Raw genomic sequence first — 24,670 nt, 5'->3', positions numbered from 1 at the left:
GGAACCAGGCCTCGCCGGCCGTCCGGGAGGCCCCGGAGCCGGCCCATGGAGAGCGGACGCCCGGCGCCGGCCCCGACGACCGCCGCCGCCCGAGCCGCACCCGGCCTGTGAAGCCCAGGTAAGCGCCGAGAGGGGGCGCCAGGAGCGCGCCTTCGGGGACCCCGAGCTGAACCGGAGACGAAACAGGGAATGAGCTCAACCGTGCTCCTCTGGGCTGAGCCACACATCCGAAAGTTAGGGCACCCGATGGGGCTGGACTGCCTCTGAGCGGTGGCCCCAGAAAACCCGAGGTCTCTGTCCTGGCTCCTTCACCTCCCTCCTGGGCTTCACCTAGTCGGCCCAGGGGGCCACGAAGAGGGAGCGTTGTGGCTCTAGTGCCACCTGCCATTCTGGCCCTTTGCACACACGTTCAATTTTCCCTCCTTTGCCTCTCTCTGGGGCGCAGCCTGCTTTCCCCGCCTCCTTCCCTCTTCCCGCCAGGCTGCAGTTACTGCGGGCCGCCGGTGGTCTTGGAACTGCCGGTTGGACGCGGGTAGCTTGACCCATCACAGCTGAGGCCTCTCAAACCCCCTTTCCCGTGCCGGCTCTCTCCTTCCCAAGGGGGCACCCTGGAGATCCCAGTCCCGAACAGTCCTCTGGGACTCTGCTTCAGAAAGGAAGAAACTATAGAGTGCTGGGAAGAGGCAGAGATGGGCTGCCCAGGCATGGGAAGCAGTACCAAGCTGCAGCCCTGACTGGTGGCTTTCCCTGGTGACTCCAGCTTGCCCAGCCCTCACTTGCCACCCCTATGAGCCTGGGTGGGGCTGAGGGATGGGGTGGGGGCAAGCAACACCCCCAGAAGCACAGTCTGCAATGTGGAAAGAGCCTCTGAGACCACCACTTTCCAAGCGCTGTTTTACACAATGGCACACTAAGGTCAGGAGGAGTGATGGGACTTGCCCCAGGTGACACTGCAGGTGACTGAGTCAGGGCCAGGACCCCGCTAGTGCAGTGCCTTCCAGCAAGCTCATCTTTCAGGTTCTTGTCCCCATCCTTCCTCATGCCCTGTAACCAGGTTCCAGGCTCTGAGAAGCATGTCATCCTAGAAATAGTAGTCTCTGCTGAGGGGCTCTGGCCAGGAGGGCTGTCAAATCCCTTGTGTTTGGGGGAAGCAGTGACCTTTTACACTGCAGCATCCTACCCAGGCAGGTCCTCAAGCCACACGTGGGCAGGCATTGTGGAGCTCAGCTGTGGGTTGGCACTTGCCTTACTGGTTTGAGCCGCCTTGGTGTTGCTAGGGCGGTGCCCACTCCGTACCAGGCAGTAGGGTGCATGGGGCAGGTGCCTAAGAAGCTCATGTTTTGGTGGTTATGCTCCAGGGACCACCTCTGGGAGAGCCCCATGAGGGCAGAAGAGTGATGGAGAGTACGCCCAGCTTCCTGAAGAATACCCCAGCCTGGGAGAAGACAGCCTCTGAGAATGGCATCGTGGGACGGGAGGCGAATGCCCTGCCACCAGGGGGCCTGCGCCATGGGGCGCTGTGCCTGGGAGAGTCTGCTCCCTTCTGGAGGGGTGTCCTGAGCGCCCCAGACTCCTGGCTTCCCCCTGCCTTTGCCCAGGGCCCCAAGGACATGCTCCCAACAGTGGAGTGTGAAGGCCCCCAGAATGGGGAGAGCAAGGCCAGCTGTCTGAGCGGCAAGGAGGGGCTGCGCTGGAAAGAGGCAATGCTTGCCCACCCGCTGGCATTCTGTGGCTCAGCATGCCCGCCTCGCTGTGGCCCCCTGATTCCTGAGCATAGCAGTGGCCATACAAAAAGTGACCCTGTGGCCTTCCGGCCCTTGCACTGCCCCTTCCTTCTGGAAACCAAGATCTTGGAGCGAGCTCCCTTCTGGGTGCCCACCTACTTGCCACCCTACCTAGTGTCCAGCCTGCCCCCAGAGCGTCCATGTGACTGGCCCCTGGCCCCACACCCCTGGGTGCACTCAGGGGGCCAGCCTAAAGTGCCCTCTGCTTTCAGCTTAGGCAGCAAGGTGAGTGTTGGAGCAGGCCATGCAAGGGTAGCTCAGTGGTCCTCAAGCAACCCTGTCAGGGCCATGCTACACTGCCCCTCCATTCTGATGAAAAGATAAGGCAGCACCCAGATACGGGAGCCTGTCAGCCTAGACAAAGTCCATGCCAAGCAATTCTCCTAGGCCTCCCCTGCCTTTAGGCCATTTCCGGGGTTGGCTTATCCATTGTCCACTCAGAACTACGCCTGGGAATTGGGGCTTCAGAATGTGTGGTCTTGTTCTGAGAAAGGAGGACAGACAAAGCCCTCTCTCTGGGAGAGGGGTGTGCAGGCAGCCCTGTAACCCTTGCCTAGCACACCTTCCCCACCATCAACCCCCATGCTCAGGGATGAGACCTACACTATTTTAACTCCAGTATGGTACAGGGCATCAAACAATCTGCGTGGATCCTGGTGACTGGCCCTTTGGCGGTGGGAGACATTACCCTTTCAGCTGCTGGATTGCAGGGAGGTCTGAGAAATCCTGGGGGATGACCTGGGGATAGCCAGGGCTGGGGGTGGCATGTAGGAGCAGTGATGAGTAAGCAGAGTGAGTTCTCTGAGATTTTCACAACCCTTAAGGCCACTCAGGCACACATCTGCTGGTCCTCGGTTTGTTCATTTTTTTTTTTTTTTTTTGTTAAAGCAGTAGAACCAAAGTCAGCACTAGCTTAACCCTTTCTCTTCTCTTCAGGGTTTTTATCATAAGGATCCGAGTATTCTCAGGCTGGCTAAGGAGCCGTTGGCAGCTGTGGAGCCTGGGTTGCTGGGCTTAGCCCCTGGCGGGCCCCTCCAGAGAAGCAGGGAGGCAGCATGCCCTCCACTCCACCAGAGGGATGGAGAGACAGGCCTCGGCAGGCATCAGAATCTTTGCCCACTTCTCCTGGGACATCCAGACACTGTTCCCAGGACCCCCTGGTCTACTGGTCCCCCAGGCCTGGTTCATACTCTTGGCAACGTCTGGACTGTGCCAGGGGGTGGGGGCCTTGGGTACCAGCTGGGACCATCAGCCACATCAAGGTGCCCCTCTCCTGGGCCTCCTACTACCCAGATGGGCTGTTGCTCATCCCACCTGCCTGTTGGAGATGGAGGCCTTGGCCCTTGTGGGAAGTGCCAGGAGGGCCTGGAGGGTGGCATCAGGGGGACCAGTGAATCTAGCGAGGAAGCAAACAAGGTCTCTGGTCCCAGGGCCTGCCTGCCCAGCCACCACACCAAGCTGAAGAAGACGTGGCTCACAAGACACTCTGAGCAGTTTGGGTGCCCAGGCGACTGCCCTGGGGATGAGGAGAGCTCAGTTGCCCCACTTCGAGCCCTCAAGAGGGCAAGTAGCCCTGAGATCCAGGGAGTGGCAGGCAGCCCAGCCTCCAAGCGCCCCCCTGACCCTTTCCCAGGCAGTGTGGGGCAGAGGGCCAGAGATCAGCAGGACATCCTGGACTCATCATTGGGGAACAAGGTAGAGGCAGAACAGCGTGAGGACCACAGAGGTAAGGGGGCAGGGGAGGGGCTGCAGGGGAGGGGGCAGCTAGGACTGGAGCTTTGCAAGGAGGTGGGCTCAGCAGGTCCTTTATGAGCGGATCCTACCAGCATCTGTGGGAGTTCCTCAGCATCTACAGGCCAGAGCCTTCAAGCAAGTGGCTTCTATTTCTGTCCGCCTCCTCCCAAGCCATGGTGTGTCGGTGGCAGTGTAATGACATGGTTCAGAGCTTGGGCTCTGGAGTCCTGACTTTGCTGACTGGCAGTTGCACGACCTTGATCTTGGACTGGTTGCTTCATCTCCCTATGCCTCAACTTTTTCATCTGTAAATTGGGGATAAAGATGACACCTATGTCAGGGACTGCTGCAAAGATCAAATGATACAATTCTCAGAAAAGACTTTGAAGAGTTCCCGGCATTTAGCACTCCATAAATGTTCGCCTTCATGATTATCTGTGCCACAAATCCCCATCTGGAGGGCTGCCTCCCTGGGAAGACCCCTGTCCTGCCTCAGGAACAAACAGCTACTCTCCTAGCCAGGTGGATCATGGACACTCAGTTTGGATGCTGTCAGTGTTAGGGCTGTGGGCACATCCTGGACCTCTCTGTCACACTGTGCCCTTCACAGAGGGGTCCGGTGCTGCAGGCCTCAGCCTCAGTCCTTTGGGACCACCTCAGGTTCTTGGCCCCCTGAACTGCTGGGTCTGGATGCAGACTCCTGAAGGCCTTGCTCAAGCACCATGCACCTGCTTGTGGGCCTGTCCATGTTCCCTCAGGCCTGTGCCTGGGCTGGGAAGCTGTTGGCCCCTTAACCTTCTTGGGTTACTGCACCTGTGGCCTGTGTTGAAACTCTCTGGCCTTCTCACCTTCCAGCACCCTCCGTCCACACTGGGATTGTCTTCTCACACCGTCACACAGCCAACGGCATTGCTAAGCCCACGGCGGAGCTATCCAAGGTCTACGCTGGCTGGATCCCGCACTTGGATTAGGACTGTCACCCCTGCTGCCCTGACCCCGGGGTCTGTGCACCTGACCCTCCTCTCAGCCTCAGTCATGTCAGGGTGTTGCCAAGCTACTCCTGCAGACTTTTCTATGAAGCTTCTAGCTGCCTGGTCCACTCTCATGGGTTTCAAGTCAGGCCTCACAGGCCTGGATCTAAGGACTGGACTGGTTCTGCGTGTAGACTGCTGGGTGCTAAGGCAGGGCCTGGGGTTTGCATAAGCCCAGGGAGGCCCAGATTCCTGACCAGCTGCATTGTCCCCTCAGGACCCCGAGATGGCAGGGCCAACCTCCAGGACCCAGGGCGTCAGGATGCACCTTGCTCAGCTCCCCCCGCAGGCACTGCGCAGTGCCAAAGCTGTGCCCAGGCAGTGAGAGAGGTGGGAGGGCTGGCCTGCCACTCCCAGCAAGTGCCCAGGTGAGCCCTTGCCCATGGATGTCCCCGCATCCTTGCAGTCGGGGATCCCTCCTCACATTGCTCTTCCCTCTCTCCAGATCGTCTCTAGGAGGAGAGCAGTGGCAGGAGGAGGACACGGCAGCCAGCTCCGAGGAGGGAGGAGGGTCTGGCCTGAAGGCCGGGCTCAGTGTGGGTCTCGCCAAGCACCTGCTGAATGGTTTGGGAGACCGACTGTGCCGCCTGCTGCGTCGGGAGCGGGAGGCCCTGGCCTGGGCCCAGCGGGAAGGTGAGCAGCACCCACGTGGCACTGGGGTCCCCAGGAGAGCCTGGTGCTTTAATAAGCAGCACTGAGACCTCCAAGTGTGAACCCCTCCCTCCCACCAGCACTGCCTGTTCTGCTTTGCTCTTTTTCCACGGCTAAGGCTCTTAGTCACCATGTTTTCTGAAGTTTCTGGCCTGGTTTGGGGAGCTTGGGAAAGTGTAAGACCTGGTCCAGCGCAACTGTCTAAGAGCTTCGGGGCTTGTTTGGGGAAACAAGACCGAGTGCCAAGTACCTGTAAGAGTGAACACTCTAAGGTGGGGGAGCTCCCTGCGGGAAGGCCCATGAGGAAGGCCTCCTGGGCAGCAAAGAATCACGGGCCCTGGAGGCTAGTTGGTCTTGGGCTGCTGTTTGAGGCTGTGGAGCCCCTCTGGCTCCAGGCTTTCCCTTCTGCATCCATTTCATGGCACCTCAAGAGCAGTGTGTTTAAGAAAGCACAATCCACCCTGGCTGGTGTGGCTCAGTGGATTGAGTGCCAGCCTGTGAACCAGAGTCACCGGCTAGATTCCTCGTCAGGGCACATGCCTGGGTTGTGGGCCAGGTCCCCGGTTGGGGGCACACGAGACGCAATGACACATTGATGTTTCTCTCCCTCTATTTCTCCCTCCCTGCCCCTCTCTCTAAAAATGAATAAATAAAATCTTTAAAACGAGAAAAGAAAAAGAAAAGAAAAAAGAAGGCACAACCCTGGGGTCCCTCAATTTTGGATGGAGGCCCACTGGTGGCTCCTTCTTGTCTCAGAAAGTCCAGCCCCTATCCCCTTTCATCAGCCCCTGCCACTCCCTGAACCCGGATTCCCGGAACACCGCATCACCATCCAGCCTACGCGTCTTTCCCGGCTCACCCGGGCTTGTCCGCTCCCTCTGGCCTTGGCACTCTCTGTTCCTTCTGTCTGGGAGGCCCTTCTCCTCTCTTTCTACCTGGTGAATGAAAACTTACTCATCACTTAGGCCCGTTTGTGAGCCTGCCCCACATCCCCACCCTCGGCCTGTCGTTTCATTCTCATGCTCCAGCATCCACCCTGTTTATGGATCCATCTCCCCTTGAAATGCGAGCACTGGGTGGGCAAGCACCAAGTCCTGACTAGCTCTGCATCCCAGCTCCTAGTGCAGGACAGGCCAGGTGTTTGCTGAGCGAATACATGAACATTGCTCATTGGCATCCTTGCTCCTACCGATGAGAGCCTAGTCTGAAGCTGGCTGAGGGAAGGCACGACCTCATAAGGTTTCCTCTTCTGATGCAGAGTCCCCACAGAAAGCCAGCTCGGGAGGGAGGGGTGGGCGAAGAAAAGTGTTGAAAGTGGTGTGGATAGGTAATTTGGGGCTGATGAGAAAATCCATGGGGCAGGAACTGGGGAGGTGGGACCTGCACCAACCCTGGGGGGATTTGTTGGAGACACCGGAGCTTGGGGGAGGTTCTTGACAGGGGCCATCTGCTGGGGCAGGGCTCCATGGAAACTGCTGCTTCTCCCCAAATCTGGCCAGAGGCCTGCAACCTGAGGACCTCAGATGAGGCCTGTGGCTTGAGCCCTCTCAGACCCTGTTCTCTCTCATGGTCATTAGGCGAGGGGCCAGCCAGGACAGAGGACAACCTAGGCATTCCAGGTTGCTGCAGCCGCTGCTACCACGGACTCTTCAACACCCATTGGAGATGCCCTCGCTGCAGCCACCGGCTGTGTGTGGCCTGCTGTCGTGTGGCAGGTGCTGGGAGGGCCAAGGAGAAAGCAGGTAGGCAAGGAGCAGGGCCCCGAGGTGGGAGGGCAGGGACTGGGGCCTTGGAAGAGCAGCTCTAAGGTATGTGGTCATTTCTTGGCTGCCTCTCTCTTAGAAAATCTCCCTCCCCAACCCTGGTATCAGCACCCTACCCAGTGCCCCCTAGAGTAGACCCTTCCCTCTGCCCAGATCATAGGACCACACCTGTGTCCTAGCCCACCCTTAAAAGGAGATGAGTGCCTACTCTTAGTCTCCCACTTTGTCAGCTTGCACCTTTTTAAACCTTACAACACTATGAGGTGGGTATTTTTGCCTCCATTTTCAGACAAGAAACACTCAGGGAGGTTTAGCAACTCATCCAAGGTCACACTACTACTAAGCGTTGGGCGCAGGATTTAGACTCAGGGCTTCTGATTCCAAGTCCTGTTCTTTTCACGGTTCTCAGCTTTCTCTTCCTTGGCTCAACTCAGCCACCTGAGGGCTTGAGATTTCCCATCGTTCTAATAGACATAGCCAAAAGGAGTTCCAGGGTCAGAACCATTGAGAACACTGTATTCTATGTCATCATTTCGGAGTTTTGCAACTCATTTCAGCATATTGAAGGCTCTGTATTCTGCAAGCAAAGGATCCTATGTCACTGTTGAACCCAAGTGTCCCAGAAAGGCCATGTTTTATAGATCATCAAGGCCCTTGATTTAGATGTTGGTACTCTTGCCCTTCTTCCCTGACTTTAACCTGTGCTTGCCTTGATTTCTGTACCCGCAGCCTCTCCCTTTCTCCCCACAGGCTCTCCGGCACCGTCCACGGAGGAGTGTGGCCAGGAGGCTGAGCACAGCGCCTCTTCCTTGTTGCTCACCCAGTTTGTCTCCAGCCAGGGTGAGCCGTTGGGGAGGGCTGGAGGTGTGCGGGGCGGGGGTGGGGAGGTATGGGGGGGTGTCCGCTTCCTGTTGGGATGTCTCTCAGCCCGATGCCACGCCCTCCTGGTTGGTGAGGTCCAGCAGCACAGGGTTACCTCCTCTCTACACTCACCAACCAACTCCGTCTCCCCTCTCGCTTCCAGCTTTGGCAGAACTGTGCACCTCAATGCACCAGGTCTGGATCAAGTTTGACATCCGGGGGCACTGTCCCTGCCAAGCTGATGCTCAAGTGTGGGCCCCTGGGGATGGCGGCCAGCAGGTAAGAAGTGCGGGACAGATGACAGAGTACTAGACCCAGGTGGGCCCCAGGATTGCAGTGTCTTTTGCAAATTACTGACCTTGGCAAGGTTTGACCCCTTCCTTTCGATGGAGATGAAGTAGGACACCAGGCTACTTGGTGCCCTCCCCTGGGGATTAGGATCCATGGCGCCAGTGCTAGCATTTGTCCCACTTCCCCCGACCCCACATCCTGCCCAGCAGAAGTCCTCACTGTGCCTGCCCAGAGCTCCTGGCCACTTTGTGCATGTTCCGGCTTACCACTTGCCATACCGTGCTGGAGCTGCTTGCTTTCCTGCCCTGTCTCTCCACGTCCCAGGCACAGGCTCCTGCCGGCGGAACGTTGGCACACCTTCTCAGTATTCCCTGCACCTAACACATAGCAGGTGCTCAATATGCATTTTGCAAGGCTTTTATGAAGCTTGTGTTTTTATTATAAAAGTTAGTTAGTCAAGAAATAGTTTGTTGAATGCATTTTGCATGCCAGGCACCATGCTGGACCCATGGTGGAAAATTTGGAAAAGACAAGTATAAGGAAGAAAACAATAATGGCCTCCATTGCTACCATGATCTATTTTGACATCAGTAGTTTGCCTGTCTATTTATTCAAGTCTCTTCTAGTCTACTTTAGATCATACTATATATAGAATTCCACGAGCAACTTTTTTCCACCTAAAGTTCTATCATATAACCCTTTGCTCCTTGTAAATACAATTTAAGACTTATAAGACTTAATGTATGTGGGTTGAGATGCATTTGCCATTTTTAAATCTCTGTTTGGATTGGTTGGGGGTGGATGGGTTTAACAGAAGGAGCCGACAGAGAAAACCACCCCAACTCCACAACCTTCCTGCAACGGGGACAACAACAGGACCAAGGACATCAAAGAGGGTAAGTGGCCCCCTGACCCTCATTTAGACTGGGGTGGGTGTGCTGGGCCAGGGTGGGGGGCTTATTTTAACTTCCCCTCTCCCCCGATTGCCATCACTCCTCTTAAGTCGCTCCAGAGAAAATAAATCTAAATAAAATCTGGGACAAGTCTCCTAATCTCGGTCCAGCCAGACCCCTTTCCAGAGCCCTCCTTTGGAGCGGGTCTGGCTGCCAGCAGGAGAGCTGGGTGTAGGAGGGGCGTGCATCCAGGGCTCAGGGCAGGCCAGTGAGGAGGAAGCATGCTCCGCCGGGAGGGGAGGAGATGCTGAAGAGTGTATGGGCCACAGACCCTCAAGAGAAGGGTAAAACCCTCCCTGTGTTCTCCTCAATAGAAACCCCGGACTCCACAGAGACCCCTGCAGAGGACCGTACCAGCCGAGGGCCCCTGCCTTGTCCCTCTCTCTGTGAGCTGCTGGCCTCCACTGCTGTCAAACTCTGCTTGGGGCACGAACGGATACATATGGCCTTTGCCCCTGTCACTCCTGCCCTGCCCAGTGTGAGCAAGGGCCTGGGGGAGGGCCTGGGGGCCTGGGCACAGAGGCCGGGCCAGCCCTCCCTGTGAGTCAGAGGCCATAGGTCCTGAGCCCCTTCCCCCTGTTGCCTCTTCCCTGCAGGATGACCGAATCACCAACATTCTGGACAGCATAATTGCTCAGGTTGTGGAACGGAAGATCCAGGAGAAAGCCCTGGGGCCTGGCCTGCGGGCGGGGCCAGCCCTGCGCAAGGGTCTGGGCCTGCCCCTCTCGCCTGTGCGGCCCAGGCTGCCTTCACCAGGGGCTTTGCTGTGGCTGCAGGAGCCCAGGCCTCGGTGGCGAGGCTTCCACCTCTTCCAGGAGCACTGGAGGCAGGGCCAGGTGAGGCTCTCACCTCCCCCCATGCCCAGCTCCCCTGGCCTTCCCTACCCTCGGGAACGTGATCCCTGGGCCCAGGCAGACCTGGCCCATCACTTAGAGGGAACAGCAGGGCCTGGTGACCTCCATGACACACCCGGCCTGACCACATTGGGCAGACCATGCATTCTCCCCATGTCCCCATTTCCCCCCCACGACAGCCTGTGTTGGTGTCAGGGATTCAGAGGACGTTACAAGGCAGTCTGTGGGGGGCGGAGGCTCTGGAGGAGCTTGGAGGCCAGGTGAAGGTGCTGACCCCCCTCGGGCCTCCCCAGCCTGCAAACCTGGGCAGTGCAGCATTCTGGGATGGATTCTCCCGGCCTGAGAGTAAGTATCTTTGATGTGGGGTAGAGGGAGCTGGGAGCCAGAGCTGGGTGGCAGTGGACTCCCCCAGTAACCCCGGGGGCAGCTGAAAGCAGAGGCTGGGACTGTGTTGCTGTCCTGGGGGTAGGGCCTCTGGGCAGTGGCCTGTCTGTGTCCTCCCCTAGTTCGCCCAAAGTCATCTGAGGGCTCCGTCTTTCTGCTGCACAGAGCTCTGCCGGACGAGGACACCAGCAGGTATGTGTGATACCAAGGGCTGGCCCTCCCTCGCTCCTTCCCCCCCCCCTCCCTCCCTCTCACCGGCTGCTGGCCCCTGGCCATCCCTTCTCTCCTCCTTACCCCCACCTGTGGTCCTTGGCACACTGTGCTTGCCTCTGGGGAGCCAGTAATGGAGGTCTTTGCTGGGGTCTCTGGTGCCTGGGTTGAGTCTGCTGGGCATGACCCCTCCCGCACAGGTTGGAGAACCTGGCTGCCAGCCTGCCCCTCCCAGAGTACTGTGCCCAACATGGGAAACTCAACCTGGCTTCCTACCTCCCACCGGGCCCTGCCCTGTGTCCACTGGAGCCCCAGCTGTGGGCAGCCTATGGTAAGTGTCCCCTCCCTTCCCGCCCTATTCCTACCCCTGTTCTCATCATCTCGGCGTCTGGACATCTGTGCCAGGGTTCCAGGACTGGTCCCCAATTGTCCTTTCTCTACCTCTGTGCAGGTGTAAGTCCACACCGTGGGCACCTGGGGACCAAGAACCTCTGTGTGGAGGTGGCAGACCTGGTCAGTGTCCTGGTACGTGCTGAAGCCCCACTGCCTGCCTGGCATCGGGTGCAGAAAGGTGGGTCCTCGGCCAGAGCGGGGGTGTGGGGGTAGGGAAAAGCTGCAGAGGCTAGGTGCTGTGTCTGCCCACCCTGGGCTCTCCTGAGCTGTCTTTCTTCCTCAGACTTCCTCTCAGGCCTGGATGGGGAGGGGCTCTGGTCTCCGGGCAGCCAGGTCAGCAGCGTGTGGCACGTGTTCCGGGCACAGGACGCCCAGCGCATCCGCCGTTTTCTCCAGATGGTGAGGAGGAAGCCGGGAGCCCTCCCCTTCCCCTGTGCAGCCCTCTGCTCCCTGGCAGCAGGGACTTCCAGCCCCAGAAGTTCTCCCGGTCTGTGTGCGTCCCCGTGTGCTCCCCACCCCCTCAGGTGAGCAGGACAGCCTAGGTGCAGAGGAGGCAGATGGAGAGTCATGCGGTGGGGCGCACAGAAAGAGCAAGGGGTTGTGGCGGGTAGGGGGGTGGGGAGCCAGGGATGAAATGAAAGCCAGAGTGGTTTCAGCTAGGCAGTATGTTGAGGCCCGGAGGAACATTATCTCAGTCCTTTGTCACAGCCTCCCCATGAGGTAGGTTCTGCTGCTTTCCCAGTTTCAGATAGGAAAACTGAGGCTGAGGGGTGGAGCTGGGGCCTGAGTTTCTGGCTGTTTCCTGTGCTCCTCCGGGGGCAGGCAGCCTCCTCCTCATGGGCAAAGGGAAGCCCGTCTGAGATGCCCACCTTCTGCTCACCTTTAAGTCGTCTGCATCTCACGAGGAGGTGCTCCTCAAGCTGGTAGCAAGTCAGGGCTGAGGGAGGCCATGGCGTAGGTGCAGGGAGTGACTGGCCCAGGCTGAGGGGCAAGGAAGGAGAAGGTGAGCAGGGGCAGAAGGTCCAGGGGGCAGAGGGCCAGTGTTGAGGTTAGGACCGGTCCAGTGGTTCCAGAGTCTGGCTGAACTCTGATTGTCCTGGGGAAAAGATGTCCACCAGTGTCACCCCTGCTAAGGCACATGATCACATGTAGTCATGCAGATGTCAGCACGACTGTCTACCACCGCCCTCTTGCCCACAGGCACATGCACACATCTGCAGACATGTCGGCAACACACATAGATTTGTAGCTGCACACACAGGAGCTAGAGTGCATCTGCAGAGGGCAGCAGACAGGAGCACCCCTTCATGCACACATGGCCTCGTCTCGTCTGGGTGTGGCCAGCTGTGGGCAGTCCCATACGGCCAAACCCTATGACTCATGGGGAAGGTCTAAGGGACATATTCTCACTGGGTGGCCTGGAAACACTGCTCTAGTTGCTAAATGGACTTGAACTTTGGGGAGCAAAGAAGCCTTGGCACCTGCCTGAGGCTACTCTAGAGTCCAGTCTGGCTCACCAGACTCCCCTCTTCCCATGGGCATCTTGGAGCCCCGAGCCCTAAGTCCAGGGATGGGTGCTGAGGTCCTAGCTGAAGGGATGGATTTTGCTGGTGGCCAGCTGGAGCATGATGCTGGCAGTCACTTCTGCAGGTGTCCCCGGGCCTCTTGTCTGACCTCCGCCAGCCCCTGTCTGCCCAAGGAGCTCCCTGCTCTGGCTTGGCTGGTGAAGGTCCCCCCACCCCCACCCTGGCTAGCTGTGCCTGCCCATATCCACTCGGAATTAGAACTTCTGTGTGGCCTTGCCCTTTCTGAATCTGGGGGTCTTAGAAGAATTTGGATGGTCTCTCCAGGATCATACAGCTACCTAATCACCTACAATTTGGGACACAATTTGGGATGTTCACTGGAATCCAGCTCTTGGTGTAGGAAGTTCATGAGTTGGGACTACGCAGGGTGTCTTCCTGGGTTTTGGAGAAAGGGGTATGTTTAAGTGGGGGAGGAGAGGGCCCAGGGCCGGGGACTGGGCTCTTCAAGGCATCTGGCCTCAGGAAAAGCAGGGACTTAGATCCCCCGATCTCAGAGCCCTTAATGCTTTCCTAAGCTCCTTTCAGCCCAGTCTCCGATCTGCCAACCTGAGTGGCCCAGCCCCTCCCATCCAGCCCTTTTCTCCCCCTCCTATGTCTTCCCCTGCTTGCCCTTCAAGACTTGAATGCGTCTGCTCTCTCCAGTGCCCCTGGCCTTTGGGAGTCCATGCAGCCCTGGCCTGGCCTCCCTCCCTCGCTCATTCCTCTTTCTCTTCTTCAAGGTGTGTCCGGCTGGGGCAGGCAACCTGGAGCCTGGCAGCCCGGGCAGCTGCTACCTGGACACAGAGCTTCGGCGGCGCCTGCGGGAGGAGTGGGGTGTGAGCTGCTGGACGCTGCTGCAGGCCCCCGGAGAGGCTGTGCTGGTCCCCGCAGGGGCTCCCCACCAGGTGCTTCCCTGGTGGGCCGGGCTCTGCTGAGAGCTCAGACTGTCAGAAGCCCCCAGCACGGCAGCACAGGGATACCGCATCCCCCCACCTGTTATATCCGTATCCCTTTCAAGACCTGGAGGGCTGGGCAGGGCGAGAAGCCATGCTCCCATTGTAGCAGTCTTCTTGAGCTGGCTTTGGGTCATTGGGTGCCCTCTCTCTGCCATCTCTGGCATCCCTCTGGCCTGGTTTTGGTCACACCCTTTGGGGTGCTGGTGCTGGATCCAGAACCTCTGTTTCCTGAGAGCTGGGTGGCGTCATTTTGGGAAGTAGATCTCAGGGCCCAGTTGGGCAGGGGTAGGGGCAGTGATCCTGAGTCTCCACTGACCCTCCTGTTTGCCTCTTTCTCGGTACAGGTGCAGGGCCTGGTAAGCACAGTGAGCGTCACTCAGCACTTCCTGTCCCCCGAGACCTCTGCCCTCTCCACTCAGCTCTGCCACCAGGGACCCAGCCTGTCCCCTGACTGCCGTCTGCTTTATGCCCAGGTGAGTATGACACTGGCCGGGAAGCTGGGTGTGCTGCCCATGTCTGCCCATGGCACAGCTGGCATGGCATAGCAGATCCAGCCCTGCGCCAAGCAAGCAGTTAGCCTGGGCCTGGTAGGGCATTCTTCTGGGTGAGGAGAGCCCCCGGATGTGACTGTAAACTCCTTGTCCTCTCTCTTTCTCCTAGATGGACTGGGCTGTGTTCCAAGCAGTGAAGGTGGCTGTGGGAACATTGCAGGAGGCTAAATAAGGGCATCCCAGGTGTCTGGGGGAGGGGTTGGGGACAGGTAGACCAGGTGCTCAGCTCAAGTACAGCGTAAGGAGAGAATGACAACAGGGACTTGGGGACTTTTGGTCGATTCCACAAGCACCTCTCGGAGCACCAGGAGGGCACCCTGTTCCCCGCACCTGACCCGAGCCCTAAAACCCATAACCACAGTGCCACCAAAGTTCACACCTGCCCTTTGCAGGCTGGCACCTGCTCTGCCCCTGTGCCCCTCTCCATAGTACCAGGCCCACACTGGGAGTGACAGACTCCCTCCAATCCCTGCCTCCCAATCCAGGACACAAATGACTCTTCCTTGGGGGTCTTTGGGACTCTGGCTTAAGCAGCACCTTCTTGCTGCCTCATCCCCTGCTGTCCTACCCATGCCAGACTGTTACACCACCCACCTCCTCACGGGGTTCTGTAGGCATGCTGGGCAAGGGGCCACCCAACTCCTGCCCTCTTGCCCAAGGGAGAGCTGTGAAGTGCAGGGGGGTGGGGGGGCTCAGGACACTACCTAGGTTTGGCCAAAGGGAATGACAGGGGTGAGGCCCTGTCCCTGTTGCCTCCTCTCACTTCTCTCCTTCCTATTTTCCATTAAAGTCTGTTGTTCGGTGAAAGCTGCCATCGTGGTTGGCCTTGCTCCTGCTGGCCACATGGAGTGGGGAGGGAGGGGAGACACAGAAGTGGTACCGCTGGGGCTGTCCTGCCCGCTCTTCTTCCCTTGGACCTGGGTCCCACCCTCCCACTGAGGGTCAGATGAAGCCTTCCTGGGGGCTGCCCCTGAGGATGCTCCTGATGGGACAACAAGGCGGAGCTCTGGGGGCACAGTGCAAGATGGCCTCGAGCCCCAGCCCTCCCCGAAAAAAAACTCCCTCCCGTCTGACCTGACCCACAGCTCCGGGGTGTGGCCCAGGAGAGCCCTTGCCCAGGGCTTGGCCCACTGCCTGAGACAGCTGGCACCCCGTCCCCTCCCCGGGATCCTCTGGTGTGGCTCTGTTGGCTCCCCTGCCCTGGTGTGTTTCGGCCCCAACATGCTCCCACTCGTAGTACCTAATTGTTCTGTGGTGGTTTGGGAAATGTTTTTTGTTTTTAATGAAATAAAATTTTTTATTATAAATTTAATACAATTTCAGAACATTTAGAAAATAAGAAAAGTCCCCTGTAAGCCCACCTCCATTCACCCCCAACCAAACCACTGGTAGTATTTTGGTGTATTTCCTTCTAGTATTTTCTCCAAGGATCTGTCTTACACGTAGCTGAGTTGGTGTGCTTTTTACTTGGTTTCTTTCTTTTAACAAACGCTATTGTAATTATTTTCTGTTGCTATCTAACCTTTATTATTAATGACTATTTGTATTCCTTAAGTGACTTTGCCATGATTTACATGACCATCCCTCATTTTTAAAAACATTAAGTTTCTTCATTGTCTGCAAAGGTAGGTTATTTTCATTTTTTCATGTGACAGAAAAAAAATTAAGACACTCCTACATTTTACTGTGCCACTGTTTTCATTGAAGTGATCTTATTTAATCCCTTATCATGATTTTGAGGTAGATATTATTTTTTTCCATTATTCAGAAGAGGAAACAGGCAGGCTGGGGATAAGTGAGTCACCCAAGGTCACACTGCAATTTTAGTGGCAGAACTGGGATTTGTACCAAGTGTCCCAATGCCAGCCACCTCATTTACATTATAGTCTTAGGACTTAATGACCTTTGCAGATGGCTTTGCTCTCTTCTCTGTCCTTCTGATACAGGCACTTTATAGCTGATCCTGTTCCAAGTGGCACTGAGTGACCCATCCTTACCTACACTTCACCTTCTATAGCCTTGTCCTGATGTAACCCCAGAACACCAAGCAGAGGGTCCTTCCTCTGAGAAGATGGGGATGTCCTTGTCGCTGAGTCTCTTTCTTCCCTACAGTCCTCTTCATTTCCCCCCTTCCATGGTGGGTCACAGCACCCTCCAGGTGGACCAAATGTTCCAGGACTGGACCGGGAATGAAGTCAGTCCAGTTGGGGACCGGCCCTGAGACTTGAGGCACTCAGAGGCCTTCTTCCTCATGGAGGCTCAGCTGGTCCCCCACCCCGGTCCAGCCCTGCCCTTTGGGCCTCTGCTTTTCCCAGCAGCCTGCTGTCCACTGTCACTTCCAGACCCTGTCATTGGCCCAGACAGCACAGAGTCACATCCTCAGTGCTAGAAGTAATCTTGGGCATGTATATCCAATGCTACCTTTTCTTTTGTCTTATAAAGTACATTTGTTAGACTCTTTTTTAAAAAAATATTTATTTATTTTTAGAGAGGGGAAGGGAGGGGGGAAGAGAGGGAGGAGAAACATTGATGTGTGAGAGATACATTGATTGCTTGCCTCTCACATGCCTCCAACTGGGGACCTGGCCCACAACCCAGGCATGTGCCCTGACTGGGAATCAAACTGACAACCTTTGGGTTCATGGGTTGGCACTCAATCCTCTGAGCCACGCCAGCCAGGGCTTTTTTTTAGACTCTTAATTTTGAAATGATTGTAGATTTATAGTCGAATCACAAAGATAGTACAGAGAGTTCCCAGTTACCCTTCAGCCAGCTTTCTCTCATGTTAACATGTTACATAACCATGGCACAGTGATTCAAATGAAATACTATTAACTAAGCAACAGACTTTATTGAGATTCACCCATTTTCCATGAATGTCCATTCTCTGTTTCAGGATCCACTTATGCCTGCAACTTACTAATGACCTAGAGGGTAGATGTGGTTCCCCCAATGTCACTGCAAGCTAGTGGCAGAGTGCGGGTGGAAACCAGATCTCCACCCTACACCTGGAGCTCCTGCCCTCCTTACCCTTCCCACTTTGACAAGGGACAGGGCTTGCTGCTCTGTGACTGACTCTAGTGTTATAAACACCTTTGCCCCACCCTGCCTGCCCACCCCTGTCCGTTTCCAAGATGGCCTACACTGCCTTTCTGCACATGGGCTCATGTGCACATGTGGTCCACATGCCCTGGAATGGCTGGCTCAGGTTTTGCTCTCATGGCCACTGTATGTACTGTGCAGACACTCTTGTCGATGCCCACTGCATGGCCACCCCCACCAGCCAGTGCTCTTTCGTTTCTGGAAATGGAGGGCGCAGAGAAAACTTGATGGGTTTCTATCTCAGCCACACATTCCTCAGCTCTTCCTGTTCTGTCTTAGGGCCTCTCCTGACTCGGTCTGGGATGTGCTTGCTTCCTCCCAAAGTCTGCTTTCTGTTGTCTCCCTCAGCTCTCAGGGAGGGCTGGTACACCCTGCCTGCACGCCGTTCATAGTTTACGGGCAGCTTTCACATTGGCGCATGTGATCCTCGCGCAAAGGTGATTTGGTCCACTTCAGGGGAGAGGAGCGCATTCCCCAGTGGTCATGGGGGGAGTGGAGCTGTGGTTTGTTGCAGTGTTTGCTCTTCTAGGCAGTCGAGGTGTCTGGTGTTTGTCTTAGGCTGCTTCTGAGGCTTTCAGAGCCCTGCCCAGACATGACCTCATTCTCTCTCAAATCATCCCCGGGAGGCAGAAAGGAGTCTGGGACCAATGCTGTCCCCACTTCACAGATGGGAAAAGTGGGGGACACACACAGAAACTATGCTGACAAGTTTCTCAGCGGTCCCGGGGTCCTGATTCTGAGCCCTGTGAGTTCAGCTGTTTGGGAGGCAAGAGGGCTGGGCGGGGTGCTTCAGTGTTCACTCAGTGCCTCAGAAGATTGTGGGCTCACTGGGAATCCCCCGCAGCCTAATATAGGGCCCTGCCTCCAGGGATCTCATAGTTTAGTGTGTGAGAAGGAAGGACCTAAGGAAGCAGATCTGGTGTGGCTGGAATTCCTGAGAGTCAAGTCTAGTTCCATGGTGGCTCTGGTGGCACATTTCAGGAAAGTGGGCCTTTGTGTTGCAGCAACAATTGCTGTGGCCGGGAGTGCCCAGCCTGGAGATAGTGACTCACGTGAACAACCCACGGAGCGCCTCCCATGATACCTCACATTCCCAACAGCTCTGTGAAGGAAGAGCTGTTATGAGCTTACCCTACAGATGAGACTGAGGCACACAACTTATCCAGGGACACAGATCTAGCCAGTGAGCAGAGGCCTGGCATCTGGCTCCAAGTCCAATGCTTTGTCTGTTTCACCAAGCGTCTGTCCCCCCAAAACGGAGGTGCGTGAAGCCAGCAGGAGGGAAAGGGGAGGCCTGAGGAGGATCCCAGATCTGCCTGGCTTTAGTTTCACTCCAGCTGGCCCTGCCTTCCTGTCCTGAGAGGGGGTCAAAGAAAGCCCCGAGGAGGAAAGGTCAGGCTGAGAGAGAAGGGGGAGCTCGCCAAAACCCACACCCTGCTTTCAGTGTACCAGGCTCAGTCAGCTGGGTGTGGGGGCAACAGAGATGAAGAAGCAGGACCTGGCCCCTGCCTGGCAGGGCTCTCGGACTGCAGGGTCAAGACGGCTGAAATCGCATGGGAAATGCTATGGACAGGGGTCTGGGATCCCTCCCTCCTCTCAGTGCTGTCACACCTCCTTTCCAAACCAATCATTTAGCACTTGGCTTATAACCCTGAGCTGACTTTTTATTACATGTCCATACCTACCTTCCCACCTAGATCAGAATCTCCTCCAAGGCCAGAGCTTGTGTCCCCCTGTTCCTGTGACATTTAGTACATTTTTGGTGAAGAAAAGGGGTTATTTGGGAAGTGATCATTTCGGGTAATGCAGTGGGCTGGACAATGGGCTCCAGCAGGGGCCTCAGGCCTTCCTGACTTTATCCGGCTTGTTGTGACGTCACCGTCGCTGGCTACTGTGGCGCTCTGTAACCTGCAGGCACGATGACGTAACCGTCCAAACCCGTGCGGACCTGCGCTTGCTGGAGAAGTTGGCGAGGCCGGGGGCTGGTGGAGGCGAGGAGAAAAGAATAGTAAAGCCGAAGCCTGGCGGGTCCGAATTGCCTGGCGTGGCTTGTGGTCCCTTACGGACGGGCCCCGCCTCCGCGGTGACCAGCGCGGACTAGCCAATCCGTGCGGGCCTTGGGGACGCGCAGCCTATCAGCGGCCGGGACTCAACCGGCACTTCCGCGTTCCCGAGCACACCCGGCGCGAGTCCGAGGGGACGCAGATCAGAGTCGTGCACCGTCGCCTCCCCCACGTCTCATCTCACTTGGCTGGGCGGGTCTGCGGGCCACTGCCGCCGCCTTCCAGGGGACCATATGGCCTCGGAAGGCCTGGAAGGGGAGCTGGCGGCGGTGCTGGGGGGCCAGGGGCTGTGTGTGCAGAGCTGTGACTCGGAGCCGGCCGGGGAGCTGCCGGCACCCGTGCGGCTACGGAGGAACGTCTGCTACGTAGTGATGGCCGTGTGTCTCAACGAGCAGGTGAGCGTCCGCCCGCCGGCCCCAGCTTGGGCCTCGGACCGTGCTGCTAGCCCCATGGGGACAGAGGACCTACCGGCAGCAGCCACCGCTTATTTGTGGATGTCGCTTCCCAGTTTCGCAAAGCACTGTCACACTGACATCTGAGCCTTGCACTCCCAACCCTGCGATTGTCAGATGCACAGAGGAGAAAACCGAGTCCAGAATCCTGTTTGTCTCATCCCACTAGGCCTCAGTTCCTTGTGGGGAGGGCTGCCGTATTCCTCTTCCTTTCCGCAGACTCTAGCCAGCACAGTGCCTGCCTGGGCGGAGTGAGCTCTCTTTAAGACGTGTTGAGTGCTGCAGAGACCTCTGGGTCCCACGGACAGTAATGGCACCTGTGCTTACACTCAGACTTTCTCACCCCTGTGTGATGTTCTTTTTGGTGCTGATCTCAGTACAAGTTACTGTGACAACAGCTAAAAGGGGCCAAGGCCATAGGTAGGAGTTGTATGGGGTGGGGGCATGGTTCAAAGCCTAGACTGGTGTGAGGACAGGCCATAGCAGTTTATAAACCACAGGGGAGGCGAGAGATACAGTGACACATGCAGACAATGCAGGACCCATGGCAACCCCCACTGTGGGGCTTGATCCCCAGCCCCTGAAGCAGTTCCCAAGAAAATTAGCCCCTTTCTGCAATGGAAGTCTGAATGCAAAGGGGTATATTGCAGAGAGGGATAGCTGCAGCTGGCAGCCACACAAGGGCAATTCCCCAGGAGAGCTCAACAGTTTGAGGGTGTCCACTAGTAAGGGGGGACTGAATGACTGTGTTTAAGATCTGATCCAGCTCTGAGGCAAGGGAAGGCTCCTGGCTGTGCCCCTCCTTTGGAGCTCCCAGCCTGGCTGTGTGGGAATGAGGATCCTCTCTCTCCTCTCAGGATGAGGTGCTGCTGATCCAGGAGGCCAAGAAAGAGTGCCATGGGTCATGGTACCTGCCCGCAGGGAGAATGGAGCCTGGGGAGACCATTGTGGAAGCGCTGCAGCGGGAGGTGAAGGAGGAGGCCGGGCTGCACTGTGAGCCTCTGACCTTGCTATCTGTGGAGGAGCGGGGCCCCTCCTGGATCCGCTTCTCGTTCCTTGCTCACCCCACAGGTACAGCACACCTCATGGCAGTGTGGGCATGGGGCATTTGACACCTTTCTCCCAACTCATCCTCAGGTGAGATGAGCCCCTATTCTGGCTGATACTAGTCTGGTATATCCAGATTCCAGCCTGAGTGTCAGGGTTAGAAGGCCTGGGTGGCTGTTTGCTCTGCCAGACCCAGCACTTCTCTCTACCCAGGCCCTTTCCCTCACCCCACTCCCCACATCCCCCCCAGGTGGAGTTCTCAAGACTTCCAAGGAGGCAGATGCAGAGTCCCTGCAGGCTGGCTGGTACCCACGAACCTCCCTGCCCACTCCGCTACGAGCCCATGACATTCTGCACCTGGTGGAGCTGGCCGCTCAGTACCGTCAACAGGCCAGGCACCCTCTCATTCTGCCCCGAGAGCTTCCCTGCAGTCTGGTCTGTCAGCGGCTTGTGGCCACCTTTACTAGTGTCCAGACGGTGTGGGTGTTGGTGGGCACAGAGGGGGTGCCTCACTTGCCCATCACTGCCTGTGGCTTCACCCCCATGGAGCAGAGGGGTGGCATCAAGGCGGCTGTCTTGCGGCTGCTACAGGAGTGTCTGACTCTGCACCATTTGGCAGTGGAGACCAAGGGGTTGTTTGGACTACAGCACCTGGGCAAAGACCATACAGATGGCGTCTGCCTGAATGTGCTGGTGACAGTGGCTTTTCGGAACCCAGGTATCCAGGATGAGCCCCCAAAGGTTCGGGGTGAGAACTTCTTTTGGTGGAAGGTGATGGAGGAAAACCTACAAAGCCAGCTCTTACAGAGGCTTCAGGAATCATCTGTTGTCCCAGTCAACAGATAGGAAAGTGCCATCAGTGGACAGGAGCTGTCTGTCTGTGCTACCTCCACTATGGTTTCGCCTCCCTCTGAGCGAGGCAGGAGGTTGGCAACCAGGGGTCCTGTCGTATTGGGAGCAGGGCAGTTCTTAGGGGCACTTGATCTCTCCTTGCCATGCACCCACAGGGACAGTGCCTTGAACCAAGCAAGAAGTCCAGAGCTCAAGGATCCAGTTGTCCTGAGACACAGTGAGGGCGCTGCTCCCTAAGGGGACGTGAGGACTTTCTGGACCCGAGACAGCATCTTTGCATCATTTTCTGCATGGATTCTCCGGCACCTAGAACATGGAAGGAGTGCTGGGGGAGGACACTCCAATGGGTGGCCCCTTGCTGAGTAAATAGGTATTGTTCACTTTGCCTTCCTGCCTAAATGTCTCTCTGGGGAGAAAGTGAGTAGGAAGGGGCGGGGGACTGCCTGCAGAAGCTCCTTCCCTTGTCCCAGGGACAGCCACCCAGGCCGTCCCAGGCAGCAAGCTGATGCTGTAGGGGCCAGCCTACTGGGTGCTGGGAGACTGGCAGGCTCCAGGTGTCCACCATAGCCTGTCTCGGGCCCACCAAGAACCTATTGAACTTGTCTGCCCAGGCCACATCCCCTGCAAATTTTAAGCAGTGAGAACACAGGGTAGCGTCAGGGAGGCCGGAAGTCAAAAGGGCTGTCTAGGCTGGGTTTTCTTCTCCTCGAGCTGATCCTGCCCCGATCCGTGCTGCCAGCCCCTGGCTCTTGCCTCTGCCTTTCTATAGCCCCAGCCCAACCCAACCCAACTCCTTTATTTCCCCTTAGCTCAGGTGAAGGTGAGAACTGTTTAAAGAACTTCACTGAAATTGAAGGGAAAACCAAAAGATAGGAACAAAGAAAATATATGTGAGTTCCTCATTGCCTCTCAAGTCTAGATCTGATTCCGAGCTAGGCTTTCTTTCTGAATTAAGTACATTCTGGCACCAAAGGGAAGAACCAGGGACCCTCAGAGGCCCCTTCCCGTTCTCCCCCACACCTCTCCCATCCTGTCTTTCTGGCCTCTGGGGCTGTGGTAGGTATCCTGTGCCCCTGGAGGACCGGTGTCTTCCAAATGATGGAGCCACTTCTCAGTATCTGAGACACACCAGTCCATATCCACGTCCAAGGGCAATGATCTTTGCTCCTAGTATTTAGCCTGTGGTAGTTTTCAACCCTGGGTGCCCATCAGATTCATCTGGAGAACTCTGGCCACCCCCAGAGATACTGATTTAACTCATGGAGAGGGGGCTGGGGCACTGGTAGTTTAAAAAAAGCCACCCAAGTGACGCTAATGTGCACTGAGGTGGGGAGCACTGACCAGCCCTCTCGAGCCCTCAGCTTTCCCTGCCTCGGCGCATGCTTGATAATTCCTACAGAGGACCCACAGTACATGTACACTTAGGGACAAGATTTTTAAACCAGCAGGCCCACTGTTCACCACTAAAGGAGCCACACAGCTCACAACCTGAGCACCGAACATGAGACTTGCACACAGATGCTGCAGATGGCCTGCTCCCTTACGGTGTCCAGAGGCAAGCCAGCCCTTGCTTGTGGGCAAGTGGGGCAGAAACAACGTTGCCCGGCCAAGAGAGGCCATTCCTGGCAGGCGCTGAGGAACGTCAGACCTGCACTGCCAGAGCCTGTCTGTTTACCACCACCCCCCTCTCCACTCCAGTCTGAAAAAGGAACTTAATTTGTCTTCCTTGGGGAGGAAGACGGGCCCAAATTAGCAGTGGAGTCCTGGGCAGAAGGACACAAAGGGTGGAGAACAGGGCGGCTCTGTCCATGCAACCGCACCGTTTATTGCCGTGGTGTTGGATGGGGGGACACCGTGAGAATGCCAAAGCGCATCGAGGAGGGGAGTGTCTGTGACTCCCGGACCCTTGAACATTTTCAGAATCAGAGTCCAGACCCACTGAGCTCTGCTCCCATCCCACACCAACACACACATGCCCGGTGTCCTTCAGCACAGTTCAGTCCTTCCCAGTAGGGAGGAATGCGGGAGAGGTAGAGGTCACTGAGTTTCCTCCTCTTTCATGTCACCTCTTGGCAACCTGCGGCTGGCTTCTAGAAGCGGCATGGGCAGGAAAAGGAAGCGAAAGGGGCTCTGGCCTGCTCCTCCTTGCCCAGGAGCAAAGCCAGCAACTGCAGTCCTGCTGTGAGGTAATGCCTGGCGCCGCCCGTGTATTCTTGCAGGTCGAGACAGATTCTGGCCGGGTGGGGTGGCAGCCCCAGCCTCAGAGGGCATTCAGGGAGAAGAGCGCCAGGGCTGCTCCCTGTACCCCAAACCCTCCCTGCCAGGCCTCGGGGGCCTGCCACCAGGCGGGCATCCGGGCCTCACCTGCACCCTGAGCTCCCTTGCTCCCCTGGAAGAGCATTCCATCGAGAACACTGAGGGCTGGGGCTGTGCCTGGGCTCCCCCAGTCCCGAGCCCCTCTGCCCAGGTGTTGTGGACCTGCTGAGACGGGTTCAGAAGGCGCCAGGGAGAAACCAGCTGGAGCTGGAGCCTGGCAGCCAGCCCCCGGCTCCCCAGGCCCTCTCCCGCCCTGGTGGAGTTGCATCAAGGTTCTCATTAGCAGCTGCCCCCGCCTGGGCGAGGAGCATGCTTTGGCCTCTTGCCATGAGGCGGTTGGGGATTTTGCAACAGTCTCCAGGAGGGCCAGGCCAGAAGAGTGGGCTATCCCTGTTATCCAGTGCCCCTCCACAAGGGTTAAGTCAAGAAGGTAGGAGGAAAAAAATTAGGTCAAGTCTTAGCAGCATCTGTGGTACCTAGTGTGACAGAGACAGGGCTCCCAGGTGTTTCTGACCTACAGTCCTGAGCAGCTTCGGAGCCATCAGCTCACTCCCCCTGGTGCCACTGGAACTGAGTCACAGGTCTTGGCCCTGGCCACAGATGTCCCCGTAGAGACAGGTGACAGGCACAGAACACCTGGCCATCACCCAGTTCCACGGAGAAGGCCCTAGGGACATCGTGCTGCCCAGAAGGCCACCACCTCCTTTACTCCTTGGCGACCCACTTCCTGAAGCCCAGTCTGGTGTAGCCAACAAGGCAGGGTCTCCCTGCAGTAACCTGGGAGCCATAGAGGCAGAGGTCCCTGGACATAGAGGGGACAGGGCAAGCCCCTGCCCTGGGAGAGGAGTGGTGGCGGC

The 24,670-nt window shown here is 57.0% G+C and overlaps 2 protein-coding genes across 3 annotated transcripts; both read left to right on the top strand.

Moving 5' to 3' along the window:
* Positions 1 to 4: 4 nt before the first annotated feature.
* HR (HR lysine demethylase and nuclear receptor corepressor) lies at positions 5 to 14,788 on the top strand. 2 transcript variants are annotated; one of them, XM_090290138.1, is made up of 19 exons: positions 5 to 118; positions 1,359 to 2,009; positions 2,721 to 3,510; positions 4,767 to 4,917; positions 4,995 to 5,182; positions 6,778 to 6,942; positions 7,714 to 7,803; positions 7,988 to 8,103; positions 8,930 to 9,011; positions 9,383 to 9,546; positions 9,665 to 9,904; positions 10,102 to 10,267; positions 10,429 to 10,498; positions 10,717 to 10,847; positions 10,968 to 11,087; positions 11,193 to 11,308; positions 13,215 to 13,379; positions 13,775 to 13,903; positions 14,091 to 14,788. In XM_090290138.1, the coding sequence occupies exons 2-19, from the start codon at positions 1,398 to 1,400 to the stop codon at positions 14,151 to 14,153; spliced, it is 3,558 nt and encodes a 1,185-aa protein (XP_090146264.1). In that variant the 5' UTR covers positions 5 to 118; positions 1,359 to 1,397; the 3' UTR covers positions 14,154 to 14,788. The 2 variants fall into 2 exon arrangements, with proteins under 2 accessions (XP_090146264.1, XP_090146263.1); XM_090290137.1 differs by having other exon boundaries at positions 7,693 to 7,803.
* Positions 14,789 to 19,118: 4,330 nt separating this feature from the next.
* On the top strand, positions 19,119 to 21,877 carry NUDT18 (nudix hydrolase 18). Its single transcript, XM_090288956.1, has 3 exons — positions 19,119 to 19,541; positions 20,456 to 20,669; positions 20,896 to 21,877. Exons 1-3 carry the CDS (start codon positions 19,380 to 19,382, stop codon positions 21,489 to 21,491), a joined length of 972 nt encoding a protein of 323 aa, XP_090145082.1. The 5' UTR covers positions 19,119 to 19,379; the 3' UTR covers positions 21,492 to 21,877.
* Positions 21,878 to 24,670: the final 2,793 nt, after the last annotated feature.

This window comes from Furipterus horrens, unplaced genomic scaffold (genome assembly GCF_987537825.1).
Source record: "Furipterus horrens unplaced genomic scaffold, mFurHor1.1.pri manual_scaffold_10, whole genome shotgun sequence".
In the NCBI taxonomy this organism is placed as follows: domain Eukaryota; kingdom Metazoa; phylum Chordata; class Mammalia; order Chiroptera; family Furipteridae; genus Furipterus; species Furipterus horrens.
Note: the sequence above shows the minus strand (reverse complement) of the source record. Positions and strands in the feature narration are given on the sequence as shown.